Raw genomic sequence first — 15,618 nt, 5'->3', positions numbered from 1 at the left:
GGCAGCTTTCGAGAGAGTGTGTTGCTGCTCCGGCAGCTTTCGAGAGAGTGTGTTGCTGCAGCTTTCGGGAGAGTGTGTTGTTGCTCCAGCAGCTTTCGGGAGAGTGTGTTGCTGCAGCTTTCGGGAAAGTGTGTTGTTGCTCCGGTAGCTTTCGGGAGAGTGTGTTGTTGCTCCAGCAGCTTTCGGGAGAGTGTGTTGCTGCTTCGGCAGCTTCCGGGAGAGTGTGTTGCTGCTCCGGCAGCTTTTGGGTCCGTATTATAAGCTCAAAATGAAAAAGATTAAAGAAATTTTGGGAAAAGATGTACCTATCCCGCGGACATCCCCGCTGGGGTGTTTGCTAGCACACTGGAAAGAGGGAGGTTTTGGTCAAGAAATGCGGAAAGGAAAGCTGATTGATTATTGTAATATTTGGTGGCCACAGTATAAACTAGAGGACCAAGAAACTTGGCCTGAGAATGGAACATTGCAATATAATACAATTTTACAATTAATGCTATTTTGTAAGTGGGAAGGAAAATATGATGAACTGCCGTATGTGGAATTATTCTTTTATTTGCGCCGAAAGCCTGAATGGCAGCATGCTTGTGGAATAATGGTGCTTGAAGTTTAAACTGAGGAACGTTGTTGTGCATGTACTAAGGAGGGACGCTGTATACAGCATCAGGCAATAGAGAATAATAAGTATTATGGGAAATAATATAATATAATAATATAATAATGTATATAATAATATAATAATATAATATAATAATATAATAATGGAAATATTGATCTGGAAGTTGCGCCGTTGGCTCCGCCGGAAGAGCCAGGACAGGGAGGGAAAAGAGAAAAGGAAGATAGCAGTAGTGATGGAGAATCCCCGATTTTAGTCTCCCCGTGTCACATAGGACCCGGCAACAGCGAAGGGCAGGAGAAACTATAAATGAACAGGGAGGGAAAATAATCGCTCCCCTCAGGCAAGGAGTGGGGACAGAAGGACCGGTATATGTCAAGGTGCCTTTTTCAGCTGGGGATTTAATGATATGGAAGCAAGCAGCCGGCACCTACAGGGAAAACCCAGATAAAGTAGCTAGGATAATGAAAATGATAATTAAAACCCAAAATCCTGATTGGGATGATCTCCAGGTGATCCTGGATACTTTGATGGATTCAACAGAAAAGGACATGGTATTACGGGCAGCCAGAGAGAGAGCCCGAGAAGATATACGTAATGGATTAGTGCTTGGAAATCTAGATCAAAACTTCCCCACCGAGGATCCCCAATGGGATTATAACACAGGGGATGGAATAAGGAGGCTGAAGAGATATCAAGATTGGGTACAAATCGGGGTACAGAATGCCATGCCCCGGACCATAAATTGGTCAAAATTGTATAATGTCAGGCAAGAAAAAGCGGAATCACCTTCCGCCTTTTTAGAGAGATTGAAAGAAACTAAAGAGCCTTTGGTAAAAAATTCAAATAGGAAATAAGGAAGTAAAATTTTTAATTGATACAGGGGCCACATATTCAGTACTCAATAGATTAAGTGGTAAGATAGGGGAAAGGAAAACTACTATTGTAGGTGCCACCGGGAAGGAGGAAATACGGCCGTTCTTAAAACCCCTTGATTTACAGTTTGGAGGTAAAGAAATTACGCATGAATTTTTATATGTACCAGAATGCCCTATTCCTCTTTTGGGACGGGATTTGCTAACTAAACTATAATGTTTGAAGATGGAGAATTGATTATGAGAATCCCGGAATCAAAAGTGGGACAAATATTAATGATTAAAGAGAAGGCTGTTCCTCATATCCCAAAAGAGGTAGAAAATGCAGTAATGCCTGCAATTTGGGAAACGGACGTGCCTGGAAAATCAAAAGTAGCCCAGCCAGTAAAAATTGAACTTAAGGAAGGGGCCCGACCGGTACGGATTAAACAGTACCCGTTGAAGCTAGAAGCTAGGCTAGGGATAGTAAAGATTATAGATAAATTTCTTAGCTACCACATTCTGGAGGAATGCAAATCTGAATATAATACCCCAATTTTCCCAGTAAAGAAACCTAATGGGGAATACAGGCTAGTGCAGGACCTTAGGGCAATAAACGAAATAACAAAAGATATTCACCCAGTGGTGGCTAATCCTTATACATTGTTAACATCTGTAAAAGAGAAATATAAGTGGTTTACGGTAATTGATTTAAAAGACGCCTTCTTCTGCATACCCATTGACAAGGAAAGTAGAAAGCTTTTTGCTTTTGAATGGGAAAATCCACGGAACGGACGAAAGATGCAACTAACCTGGACAAGGTTGCCTCAAGGATTCAAGAATAGCCCGACCCTCTTCGGCAGTCAACTAGCTAAAGAAATAGAAGACTGGATTAACCAAGAACAGATTCAGGTACCAAAGGACCGATACTTGCTGCTACAATATGCGGACGATATATTAATAGCTACCGAAGGAGAGTCAGAATGTATTCAGGTAACTATTGATATTTTGAATCAATTGGGACTAAATGGGTACAAGGTTTCTAAACAAAAGGCACAAATCGCGTGCACAACAGTAATTTATTTGGGATGTGAAATTTCTCAAGGACAAAGAAAATTGGGAGTTAACCGAATACAAGCTATTTGTGAAATCCCCGAGCCGCGAAATCTGCACGAACTACGGGCTTTCTTAGGTATGGCCGGGTGGTGTAGACTGTGGGTAATGGACTATGGACTCATAGCAAAGCCCCTCTATGAAACCCAAAAGGCCTGTACATTTACCTGGGGAAAGCCACAACAAGAGGCCTTTAAGAAATTAAAAGAAGCCCTGATGAAGGCGCCTGCCTTGGGCTTGCCGGACTTATCAAAGGACTTTCAGCTGTTTGTGCATGAGAGACAACGATTGGCATTAGGAGTACTGACCCAGCGACTTGGGAGCTGGAAAAGACCTGTGGGGTATTTTTCTAAACAATTGGATGCGGTAAGCGCCGGATGGCCCTCGTGTTTAAGGGCCGTGGCAGCCACAGTCCTTTTAATACAGGCAAAAGGGGGGCCATTGGCTATCGCCCAGCCGAATGAATCTTAAGAACTACTAACCTATTGAACCCAGCAGTGTTTCTAGGAACAACTGCGGAGGAAGGAGACCTCAGTCATGATTGCGTGGAGATCATCGAACATACCTATGCCAGCAGAACAGACTTAAAAGATCAGCCTCTGGAGAGACCGGATTGGGAACTTTTCACGGATGGAAGCAGCTTTGTGGAAAATGGGACTCGTTATGCAGGATACGCGGTAACAACATCAAAGGTAGTGATTGAGGCAAATTCCCTACCTCCGGGGACTTCAGCCCAACGAGCAGAAATAGTTGCCCTGACACGAGCCCTGGAACTAAGCGAGGGTAAGAATGTGAATATTTGGACAGATTCAAAATATGCATTCGGGGTAGTCCACGTACATGGGGCATTATGGAAAGAAAGGGGAATGCTATCCTCACAAGGGACTAATATAAAATATCAGGAAGAAATATTGAAATTAATAACAGCTGTACAGAAACCCCAACAGGTGGCCATAATGCATTGTAAAGCCCATCAAGGAGGGATGTCAGAGATTGCAGAAGGTAACAGATTGGCAGATTTGACGGCCCGGAAGGTTGCGCGTGAAGTATGGAAAGCAATGGCTCTAATTCCATCGAAGGTAGGCCTCTCTTGTTTTAAATTACCTAAAGACCCAAAGTATTCAGCAGAAGACGAGAGACTTGCAAATTTGATGAAGGCCCAGAAGAATCCTGACGGATGGTATGTGACTGCGACAGGACAACTTATAGTGCCTCCTATAGTAATGCGAGAAATCTTACAAATATAACATAATGAATGTCACTGGGGTGCAGAAGCAATGGTGACCTATTTGAAACGAGGTGTCATCTCGGTACACATGTTAACAATGGCAAAGTCAGTAATGTCAAAATGTGAGCTTTGCTTAAAGAATAACCCGGTAGCAAGGAAACATGCTGAGATGGGGAGAACTAGAGCTGGAATAGAGCCTGGAGATTACTGGCAAATAGATTTCGTGGAACTGCCTAAAGCAAGAGGTTATAAATACCTATTGGTAGGGGTTGATACTTTTTCAGGATGGCCAGAGGCCCTTCCCTGTCGAACCAACCAAGCTAAAGAAACGGTAAAATGGTTACTACGGGAAATAGTCCCTAGATTTGGTGTACCATTGGGTATTTCTTCAGACAGGGGACCACGTTTCATTGCCAATGTGGTTAAAGAGGTTAGTAGGTTACTAGGAATTACCTGGAACTTACATACCCCATGGAGGCCTCAATCTAGTGGTCAAGTAGAGAGGATGAACCAAACTTTAAAAGGACAATTAAGCAAAATCTGTCAGGAGGCTAAGATACAGTGGCCACAGGCCTTACCGATAGCTTTGCTAAGAATTAGAATAAAGCCAAGAAGTGGGATGTCAGTAAGTCCCTATGAAATCATGTATGGAAAACCTTATGAGTCTCCTGAACCGAACCCGAATATGCATGTTACCGGTAAACAGGATGTATATAATTATGTTTTAATAGTAATGAAAATACTTGCTCTTGGTATGAGTGAAGTATTTTCAAAGGGGGGAAATGTTAGTGTTGGGGAGAATCGAATGGATGTTCTATTAATGTTTCTCAGGTGATGGATCATACGGTATAATTAAATATTATTAAATGTACTTACATTATCAAGTAATCTATGTATACTGGAAACCTAGGGAGTACATTGAACATTTAAAGGAATCGTTGAAGGGGAACCCTGGGAGGGAATAGGTACAACCTGACCTTGGATAAGGGCCTGGAGATGATGAAATGAGTTGAAGCAGAACCAAGGAGCGGAGGGAGCATGCGTCGAGTGAGAAAGGTGAAAGAGTTTAGCGGAGAGGAAGACTCCTTACTTCATCTGGACGACCACCTGGACGACCACCAGAGTGCGCCACGCATGTGCAAAGGGGAGGGGAGCTAATTAGAATGAAAAGCGAGGCTGATGTTGCAACCTGTAATGAATATGTATACCTGACGCAATATTGTATGTATAAATAACGGCTGGGAAGTAACGGGACTTGAAGCCAGATTTGGGCACCTGCCCCGGCTTCCAGCGCTGAATAAAGCACCTTCATATAATCACTTGGTGGTTATGTGGTTGCTACGCTAACACTAGAACTATTAAAATATTGTAACAGCAATACCAGGAACCTCTCAACTGCCTTCTGTCTGTCTCTGCACAATAAGCTCTCGCCAAATTCTTGTTTACCTAATATTTAGCTTTATTGAAGACAAGAAGAGGCTGATTTAATGTCCAATGAAAACACAAAATCCTTATTTGTGTTATAATCACACGTCCCTCACAGAAAATCTAGGCTCAGTAATGCTTTATTAATTAAAGCCTAGCTTGGCGTGAGCACAAACTCTGTGGTTTTTACTCCTCAAGAAGTTGAAGGCTAGTTTTATTTCTTTAAACGTCTGCCTCTGGACAAGTTTGCTCTAATGCTCCTTGAGTTTTATAACCAGACCTCCCCTTTTGGAATTCAAATGACCGAGCCTTGGTGCACTGCACACACCTCCTGACACACACTGAGTTTTGATATGTAAAACATACAATAGAGAAAAGTGTATCGGATGTTGCTGCAGGCATATAATCGCTTTCAATCAGACACTTGTTACAGATCTCAGAAACAACAGAGGATAGGAACTGAAGAGCCCAGCTGCCAGCACGGAGCAAAATGGCACCCGCTCAGCTCTGTGCTCTAGACGAACTGGTCAGACTTCAACCAGAACAGCCTGGCCACCGCTGGGCACTCTCACAACCTCCCCCTGGGTGTGTTTGTAAATCCAGAGGTATAAATCACGGTAGGAAATGGGGGGCGGGGGGAGAAGATGCAGAAAGCGCTGCCCTTTGTGAGCCGCTAACAGATAGCCTTTCACAAGGGAGAGCGCCCGGCCCACACACGTCTTGCTGCAAAAGGGCAAGAGTGCCTTGGAATGTGCTTAGAGCCAAGATCGGGCTTTGTATAGGCAGGGTGTGTCTTTGCTAATGAAAATCATGATAAAGAACGAGAAAAATAAACAATGCGATTCCTTGAAAATGGCCAGTGTGTACTGCTAGCTGTGCAAGGCTGTACTCAGCTTGCAGCGAGCTGAGCCCAGGACTCGTGCACGTTTTCACCTGTATAACATTTCCACTATTGACAGTTTTGTTTCTTGAGGAAAGTTTTGCCTAACATTACATTATCGGAATGCTGCAGAAGGCACATACCATAGCAAGTAAAGGTTTTCAGTATACTTTCTTTCCAAGTCTCTTAGTAGCACAACAAAGAATGAAAACGTACCAACTTACCAGACACAATTAGGGGCGCTTCAAATACTCTGGGAACAGTCTTCCTCCACCAGCCTCACATACTCATATCAAAGGGAACGTGAACATAATTTATTCCCCCTCCCCGCCTTCCCCTTAATGAAGAAAATAAAGAGGAGATAATACGGATATTAGCTTCATTTTCCGCTGTTTGTTCTGTTGCTACTGAGCTGCCACAGACAACTAACTGTGAAATAACCCGCAACAATGAAGTTTGCAAGTTAACTGTGCAAGTACAGATCTATCTTACAGAGGCTTTAGGCTTTCAAGAAATCAATTGAAATATAGCAAGAGGGTTCATACTGCACAATGCCACTTTTATTAATGAAGAAATGGTAATAAGCAAAGCCAGCAATTCATCGCAATAAACCTCTTTAAAGATCTTCTTGAACATTTGTTCAACTTGCCTTACGTCACACATTCTTAAACAGAACTAGGAAATCAGGACCTCAATTCATGGTATAACTGTGCTAGCACAGGCACTGTGGAAGCCTGGAAGCTGGTGTCTTATGACACACAAATCGGCTCCCTGAGGTTAGGATATGTGGAAGGAGAAAGCTCAGAATCACAATGGGAAGCACAAGGCTGGCAGCATCCAGCAATGGGCTGGGGGAGTTTACAAAGCAGGATGAAGAACCTTCTTCTGGCTGTAATCCAATACCCAACACGAAAGCCAGGGCTTGCAGGTAACGCGTTATTTTGTGTTCTCCTGCTTATGGAACCCAGTAGGTCCTAGGGTTAAAAGCAGCTGTGATCATAAGTTCCATTTCACACAGTGCTCTCTGCTTGCAGAACTTACAATGCTTTGCAAATGTTTGTAGAGATGGTGAAAGGGAAGTTCAAAGCAGTGAAATAAGTTGTCCAACCTCACACAACCACTTACAATAGCACTGTGGCTAGAAATTAATCCTCTGGCCAGAGCCCTTAGAAGGAAGTATCCTCCTCTGACTGCATCCATTACAGTTTCAATTAATAGATTACCATGCAAACCATGCCAAAAAAAAAAAAAAAGTTTTCAAGTAACTTTGTGTGAGAGCTGTCAGCAAAGCATGGGAACAACAGTTGGCAAAAGCTGACCAAACAGGACATGAGGACACGGGACCGGGAGGACTTTCTGACTCAGAACACAGATCCCGCAGCGGAAAGCGTCCATGTCATAAAAGCTTGTCAATAAACATCGGGTTATGCCCTGCCTCTGCCTCCTAGCATTGCCTGTTGCAGCCCCGCGGAAGAATCCTCCTCTTGGAAAGAGCAGAAAGTAGAGAGCACAGGAAGAAGAAGATCACTTCAGTATCTAAAGCTGTTAAGAGTGAAATCAGTGAAGCCTGAATAATTTGCAACTTCACAGGCATTTAAATATAGCCCTGCATAAAACCGATGTTAATATGGCTAAACCAGAACATTTGTACTTTATCAGTCTAATATTAAAAAACACAGAATACAGCCACGTAAATCGCAATACTCACCGACACCGAAACATCCTCGATTTTTCTTTTAGCACTCGAGTCAAACAAGACATTCCGTCCTCTTCTCTCGCAGTCCTGATACACAATCAGTCGGATCTGACTTGGGTCGAACTCCGGCAAAGGCCAGCTTTAATTAAAAAACAGAACACCAGAAAGATCAAATTACTACAGCTCTTCAATACACTGTTCTTTCTACATTATTTCTATATCCAACTTTATTAAAACATAATATCCGGCAAGTGCAATGTCATTTCATCAAACGCTTTGATCCTGTAGCCAGAATTGTGCCTTTTTGAAGTTTTTTCCCCTACACTTGCAAGTAGCCAAATTACAGTGGCATAAAGGGCACCACTCTGCTACAGCCACTGCACGACGACGCATGCAGCGTTATAGCTCTCGTGCTCTGTCTTGTGGTACTTAACGTTTTCCTCAAGTTCCAGGTTCCTGAAGTCAAAGCCAAAGCCATAGGAGAACTGCAGTAACACACACGTATGGAACTAACTGAAGAGTTATAAACGACACTGAGACCAGGATATATCTGTCACGATGCATGAACAGACAACCACGCATAGCTTGGACCTGACTACGCTCAGGTCCTTGCTATATTCAGAGTCAGAAATAATCTCCACTTAAGCCACCGTGATTCAAGGCCGTGTTACTGCCCGGGTCAGCAGAACACCCGCAGCAGCCCTCTTCTAACACACCTATTCCCAAACTGCTCCGCAGCCAGTAACGTGGAGCGGGGCTCTCCCGAGCCTCTGCCTTCCCTCATGCCGCTGACTTTGGAGGAGCTCTGCAAAGGGGGAACTGGCAGGGCTCAGGCTTAGCTAGCGCGGCATACGCTCACTTTTATAGCTGCACTGTAGCCATCATCTTCAATTTCTAAGGCCCAGAACAAATGGCCTTCTATTCTAAGCAGAACGGAAAAGGACACGCGTTGTGACACCAGAGGGTATGTTTACAAACAAACAACAAAAACAGTAATAGTAAAAAAAAAAAAAAAATCCCCCAAATATTGCCAACCAGCCCAGCAAGTGTTATTACGCTTGGGCCTGGGAATTCATTTTCACTCCTACCTGCTCGGTGCTTGGCAGACAGGAAACAAGATGCCTGCTCTGTCCACGAAACCAGGCGGAATCACCTTTCAGCTACTTACGAGCAATTTCCTAGATCAAGTGAAATTCTATCTTGCTTATCCTTGGCTTTTAGGCAAGCAGCGCTAGCACGAAACACCAAGAAGTGAGAAATGAGAACCTGGAACTTTCCAGCCACTAACGAAGGATACCGGCTCCAAGTTTACAAGAAGGAGCAAAAGACTTTCAGCAAAAAGACTCCCGTTAATGAGAATACAGAGTAAAGTAATCTTGGCATGCTAGACTCCAAGACCACGGTAAATTTACTCTCCTCTGTCCTTCTAATTCACCAAGCAAAGTTTTGTTCTCTGCGCCCATGCCTCACGTCATCACTACGCTAATGATGATTTATAGCCAACAACTTCTACAATAGGTCACAGCAGAGAATCAATCTGACTGCCAAAGCCACAGATGCCCATCAGAAGTTTTTAAGACTGCCCGAGATAAATTCCCAGGCCTTACAACTAGAGTAGTCCCGGCTAGGTGAAACTAAGCACCACTACATACAGTTACTCAGCCCCGAGAGAGGAAATCCATTTCCTAATCCTCTCAGCCCCACCATTTAGCAACAGAAGAGAAAAAAACAGAAGCTGCAGAGAAGACAGTGTGCAACAAATGTCCAAAGCAACTTATTACAAGAAAAATGCTTGAGCAACTGGAAACTGAAATAACTCTGTTTAGCTTTGGGGGCAAAGAGCCCTGCACCCTCTGCCTGGGCACCGAAAGCACTGTCTGCAGAGGGACACGGCCGCACGAAGAGCTGACCGCCACGATCCGAGCAAACTGAACCAAAACCCAAGCACGATGGCGTGCTCAGAGCAGAGCTTACGTTTAGCAGGGACCCCTGCTAGCGAGCCCCACCTTGCATTTCAGCAAACGTAAGAAAAACCAACTCCACGCTGCGTGAGGCGTACTTGAGCAGCTGGATGGCAGCAGAGCTGGGGAGGGCTCCTCGGAGAGCCTGAGACGGAGGCGCATGAGGCTGCCGGCTAACCTGGCTTCCCGGGGGAGCCATCTCCTCCTATTCGGCTGAAATTAAGAGGCCTGGAAACTCATCGCTCGAGATAAGCCACCGGGGGTCCTATAAAGAAGCGGTACACGACAGCAATAACAAACCGCTTGCCAAAAAGGTACTGCCACTTGCTCCACCCTTGCAGAACATTTGAGTTTCCTTCACCCTCGGACAAAGGCCTGTCTTCCATTACCTCGTACTTCTGATATTTGACTTTGAAATTACTGGCAAAGAAGGGCAGTAGCTGTTCCAGATCTTAGGGAAGTCTACTTATAAAAAGCTCCAAGAGCAGATTACACACCAAGAGGAGAGAAAGCTAAATATAAAACCCTTGCTGTATTCGGAAACATATTTGATCAAGGTAACAAGAGCTTGTTTACTTCTCAGCTTCTTCACATGACATTTCAACTTTCTCTAGACAAGTATTTAGCAGATATTTTAAATCACAATTTGTGATAATTCCAAATCGCCGCTATCTCTGTTACATAACACGGCCCTCAAGCACATTGCAGCCTTGCAAAAACATTCCCTGGCAATAGTGGGCCACTTCCCAAAGCAGCAGAAACTTTGAGAGAGCTGGGGGAAAGTTCATTCAGACAGACGGTAAACACGGGCAGCCTGGCACCTCCGACTCGCCCCGACCACCTCGCGGCGAGGCACATTTTGGGAGGAAACGGAACACGGAGCGGCTTTGCTTTGGCTGTCAGCAGCCTGAAAGCACCGTTAAGCTCACTATCTGGACAGATTATCCCCAGAAACGTACAGATTCCTGCGTGCAATACGCAGGGCACGTTCTCAAAACAAATAGAACAGGGCAAAACTCCAGCGCTGCTCTTCAGCCGGATGGAAACTGACCTACATCTTCTGAATATAATTAGTTGTGTTTATAAATGGAAACTAACTTTGACGTTTAGCTGATGTTTTCTCGAGATTCTTGCAGAAATCTAGGAGCTGGAGAATCAAATGTTCCAGTAATGCTAAGGAAAGGTGAGCCTCCACCTCCCGTGCTGTTCTGGATATAACAGCTGTCTTAACGAGGAGCTTTTCCTGCATCACCTGCCTGTTGTTGCGTGGTCTTTCCTTGGAACTGACTACATCCAAAAAAATAAATTTCACCCTTTTCACCAGTGCCTTTGCCACAAAGTTAGCGCTGTGAGGGCAGAAATTGCAATAAATCATTTCTGAGCAGGTCCATATAGATATTCAGAAACACCTATATGAATAGAACGGGGTACGAATCAATAACATGTAAATGTTGGGTGGGATGTTTCAGAAGCTGATCATGTAGAAACCAGATGTCCCAGCCCCAGGCGTAGTGGAGGTTGGAGGCACCTCTGGGTGCCCCTTGCCCAGCCCCGTTTGCCCAGCCCGCGTCCACGCGGCTGCTGGAGACCCCGAGGAGGGGACCCCGGCACCTCTCTGGGTACTGCACCGGGGCTCCGGCACCCGCAGAGCACAGAAGCGCTGCCTGGTGTTCGGGGAACCCCCTGTGCTCCGGTCTGTGCCCTCTTGTCCTGGCTCTGGGCACCCTGAGACGGGCCCGGCTTTGTCTTCTGCATCCCCTCTCCTCATGTATTTGTATGGATCCATAGAACCTCTTAATGTCTGAAAAAAAAAATGCAAAGGAGACTAAATTCAGAGAATTACCAAAGGCTGGTTGGATTCTGGGTTGGATACTTGGCTCTGCCGAGAGATGTCACACCAACAGAGTGAGTTTGGCTGGAAACTGCTGTAATCAAGTCATGTATGTAGCTAAAACGGATCACAAAAAAACTGGAAGGCCAGGGCCCCTTCCCTCCCATGTCACGGCTGCACAGACACTAACGCAAGCACAAAGCACGGAGGGAGAGGAATAACTGGGGACAGGAGAGCAAACTTCCACGGGACTAGCAAGGAAATTATTAGAAACTAACAATAATGAAACCAAGGCCTGAAAAACGCTATTTTAATGCCCGCTCACGCTTATGCCCTACTATTGGTCAGCTCTTATCTCTCTTTCGCCCCGCTTTGTTCTCCTGTCTTTTTGCACCTAACCTCCAGGAGTGTCTGCAGATTACATGAGCAGATCCTTTACACGTTCCGCGACATCTCCACGAGTCGCACGGCAATCCAACTGCCAGTTCTCCCCAAGGATGGATTTTCTGATCCATCCAGTTCCTGGAATTTATTACTGCCATACACATTTGTCAGCAAGAGGTAACTGAATGGCTTTAAACTGACACTACTACACTCCGGGCAAGTTTTAATAGATGAAAAAGCAGACACAGAAATCCCTCGTTACCACGCCACCAATTAAAATACGAGGTTTTTGCCTGTAATGGAAAACAAGTACATTCCTTCCTCCTTGCTTCCACTACAACATGAACAGCGCTTTTTCATTAAAATAAGGGTGTAGTTTAATACTATTTCTCCTTCTGCTCAAGACTTAACTTTTGAAGCTATTTCATATTAACACAACTTAGGTAGTATCTGATTACTTCTTTAACAATTAACACAGATATTTTAGAATGCTGAAAGAACAACTGAAGCAAACTGATCAAAATATTAATCAGACAGGAATTGTAGAAGAGTTTTCTAAAAAGTAAAATTGCTCAAAACAAGACCCTGACTAATCATTGAAAAAGTAAGTTGCAACTATCTAACTATTGTTTTCCTACATCATGTTACCCATAGTTATAAAAATTGCCTGGTGATGAATCACTTCAAACTATTTTTAAACGCATCTACGCAAATGATATTTATAGTTTATGCTAGCTTATCTGTTCTGCATGTTTTTCATGTTAGCACCTTTTTAAAAGGCTGACAGGGACGGCCATGGCAGAGCGGACAGCAGGTCTACCTTGTCCGCACCCCCCTCGTGGGCTGGGCCCAGCAAACCAGCAATAGTAAAACACTATGTGGAAGGAAATGCTTTCCCTCACTCCTCTCTGATGAGCAGCCGAAGAGAGGTCCAGGGATCTGAGAGCTTATCTGGAACACCTGCACATGATGGTCTTCACCTCTGCTGTTACGGTGGTGCTTAGACCCAGGCAACTTCCACATAAGCACCCTTGTGTTGAAGAGCTTCCACTGGAAACAGGAGCCTGCTCCAAGACGTGCACTGGGACACTTCAGATGCAGATTATCCGCGAGTTCCGCAGATGCTTACACACACAGAAGCACGCTCACTCGCACATATACGGCCTGGTAGCGTATAGGATCCTGTGGCTGCTTTGTTAAAGGGAAGGTGAATGGAAGCATGAGGCAAATGGCCCTCGTCTAGCCCAACCACCGCACCATACAACTCTCACCTCTGAGATGCCTTCTGCAAGGGATTCCCTTCTTCTGCCCAAATTCCTCCGCACATTGCTAGTATCTGCTACTGGAATTTTTTCTTTGAGAAGACGCAATGAAAGTTGAGTCTATAGGACACGCAGGGAGGGTATTCTATACAATTTAATACCTTCTTATGCATTTCAATAATTCCCTTATTATTTGACCATGATTAAACAAAGACAACAGTGTAGATCTTTCTGAAAGAGCGCAACTAAATTGAAACCAAAGAGAACAGCAATGTATGGCAAGTTAACGATGCTTCCAGCTTTGGAAGACCATTCATCAACAGAGTGTTTTTTTTAAAGAGGCATGGGCAAGTTATTTATTTTTTAATAGGAGCACCTGAGATGCAGAAGAACATTATCAGGATTCACGTGATAAGGACGATCCAGACTGCATCGCTAATTTGCAAAGCTGGCATTTTCAGTGAGAGATTCCATGTAATTGCTAGTGACATAATATGGCCATAAGGCTGGGAGGAGGAAGGAGATCCCTACGCTAGAGAAACCGCGGGCGTATACTTAGAAAAAAATTTTGCAAGATAATTGTCTTTATAAGAGCTGAGGTCACTCCAGGGTGTTGTGGTGAATGCCTGCTGATTCTGCAGGGAAAGCTGGTGTTTGTGACTTGACCAAGGCCACTGCGGGAGCCTGTGACAACTGATTGTGAAGGAGCTTACCGAGCACTTCGGGTGACGCTGCCCTCTATCACTCTGACCTCAGCCGGGGTTTCGCAAAAGTCAAAGGATCTGTCTCTGGGTAGCCTGGGAGAGCTGACAGACAGCGGATCACCTCAGGGACAACCGCTCACCACTAGTGCCTGCTTTCATTGAGGATGTTTTTAAGGTTTAGCACAAGGAAATAATGTTTCTATGAAAAATTTAAAAAAAAAAGAAAAAAGAACCCAAGCCACCTCCTTGCCATTTCTTGAAGGAAGGGTGAGGCGTCCACAGGCATCGTCGCGCTGCAGAGGTCAGCTCTATGCTAACATCTATAAATCTGTCTCATTCAGTTACCAGCTTAGCAATCCTCACCTTGAATAGCTGCACTACTTGAGATCCAGGAAACTTCTGCTGCTTGTGCTGAGCACCCTTTGTACACTAGGCACAGTCAGTCAGCCAGATATTTCACACTCGGTGTAAGAAACTTGGACCTAAACGTCAACTGGCTTCCACGGTCCCTGGCTCTGTCCAGTCCTGTAGCTGTATATGAAGCCGACTTCAGTTTGTTTTCATTTTTTCTCCCCCTCTACTAAGTCACTCGGCTCTCATTAAGATACCTAATTTATACTCTAAAGTCTAATACACGAGCCAGATGTCTTTCCACAAGCAAAAAGGCGTAATATATACAGGTTAGGTGCAGTCTAGTCAACACATTAATCATAACCTGCAGCGCGATATCGAAAATAAGTAGGCTGGAAGTTTTGTTAAAGGCGTGTAACACGTTCAGGAACTCTGCAACTTACACGGCTTCAGAACTGACAGTCAATCTTAGTAACTCGATAAAAGATTTCGGGGACTATTTCATGCGTGTCGTTCAAAAAGCACCTGTTCGGTTTCCAGATGATTTAGGCACATACACGTGTGCAAACATACGCACGTACGCAAACACAGGCTCTTGTTTCAGTATAAATTTCAGTAAAATTATTCATTATTCATATTGAATAGTATTATTATACTATTCAGTATAAATTTCAGTAAAATTATTTTAGTAGAAGACAAACGAGAAACACTTCCTTTCGGTTAAATGCACTAGCGTTACACACCGGGTTTTACGTTATTCATCGCGCTCCCTTCTGCAGAACTGCAAGGCAAGAACCCACTGAGGGCAATAACCCCCCCTCGGGGCACTGGGCACGCAGCTGTGGGCAGCAGCACTAATCCCCCAGGCTCCCGCAGCCTCACACCTCGGGAAAAGCCTCGCTCTTTCCTCCCCACGAACCCTCCGAACGGTCGGAAGAGCCGCGCGGCGACCGTACCTGGGCAGCATCGCTGTACCCCCTGGGTCCCCGCCGCTCGGGGCAGTGCCGTGCCGCGTCCTGCCGTGCCGAGCCGAGCCGTGCCGAGCCGATCCGAGCCGTGCCGAGCCCGGCCAGCAGCGGCCGCCAGCCCCGGCCGGGCTCCCGGCGCCACGGGGCCGGCGGCCCTCAGGCAGCCTCCCGGCAGCCGCCCCGCCCCGCCCCGCCCCGCCCGGCCCGGCCCGGCCCGGCCCCTCAGGGGCCCCGCGGCTGCTGCGGGCCAAGGCGGGGGGGGGCTCGGCGAGCCGAGGGAGCGGAGCGATAGCGCCCAGAGGGGGCTCCCGGCCCTCCAGGGCTGCACGCGAGGCCTCCCCTGGGCCC

The 15,618-nt window shown here is 45.5% G+C and overlaps 1 protein-coding gene across 5 annotated transcripts in view; it reads right to left on the bottom strand.

Annotated features, from left to right (window-relative positions):
- The window catches only part of FNIP1 (folliculin interacting protein 1), a 73,459-nt gene that overhangs the window by 35,858 nt on the left and 21,983 nt on the right, over positions 1-15,618 (bottom strand). For 2 of the 5 annotated variants that reach the window (XM_083799232.1, XM_083799233.1), the window contains exons 1-2: positions 15,259-15,438; positions 7,822-7,948 (exon numbers count right to left, since the gene is read on the bottom strand). In XM_083799232.1, the coding sequence (XP_083655358.1) occupies positions 7,822-7,948; positions 15,259-15,269 (138 nt within the window). In that variant the 5' untranslated portion in view covers positions 15,270-15,438. Of the gene's footprint in view, positions 1-7,821; positions 7,949-13,256; positions 14,894-15,258; positions 15,439-15,618 lie in introns of those variants that run through there. The other 3 variants (XM_083799234.1, XM_083799235.1, XM_083799236.1) reach the window with 2 other exon arrangements.

Source organism: Anser anser, assembly GCF_964211835.1.
Source record: "Anser anser genome assembly, chromosome: 14".
In the NCBI taxonomy this organism is placed as follows: domain Eukaryota; kingdom Metazoa; phylum Chordata; class Aves; order Anseriformes; family Anatidae; genus Anser; species Anser anser.
Note: the sequence above shows the minus strand (reverse complement) of the source record. Positions and strands in the feature narration are given on the sequence as shown.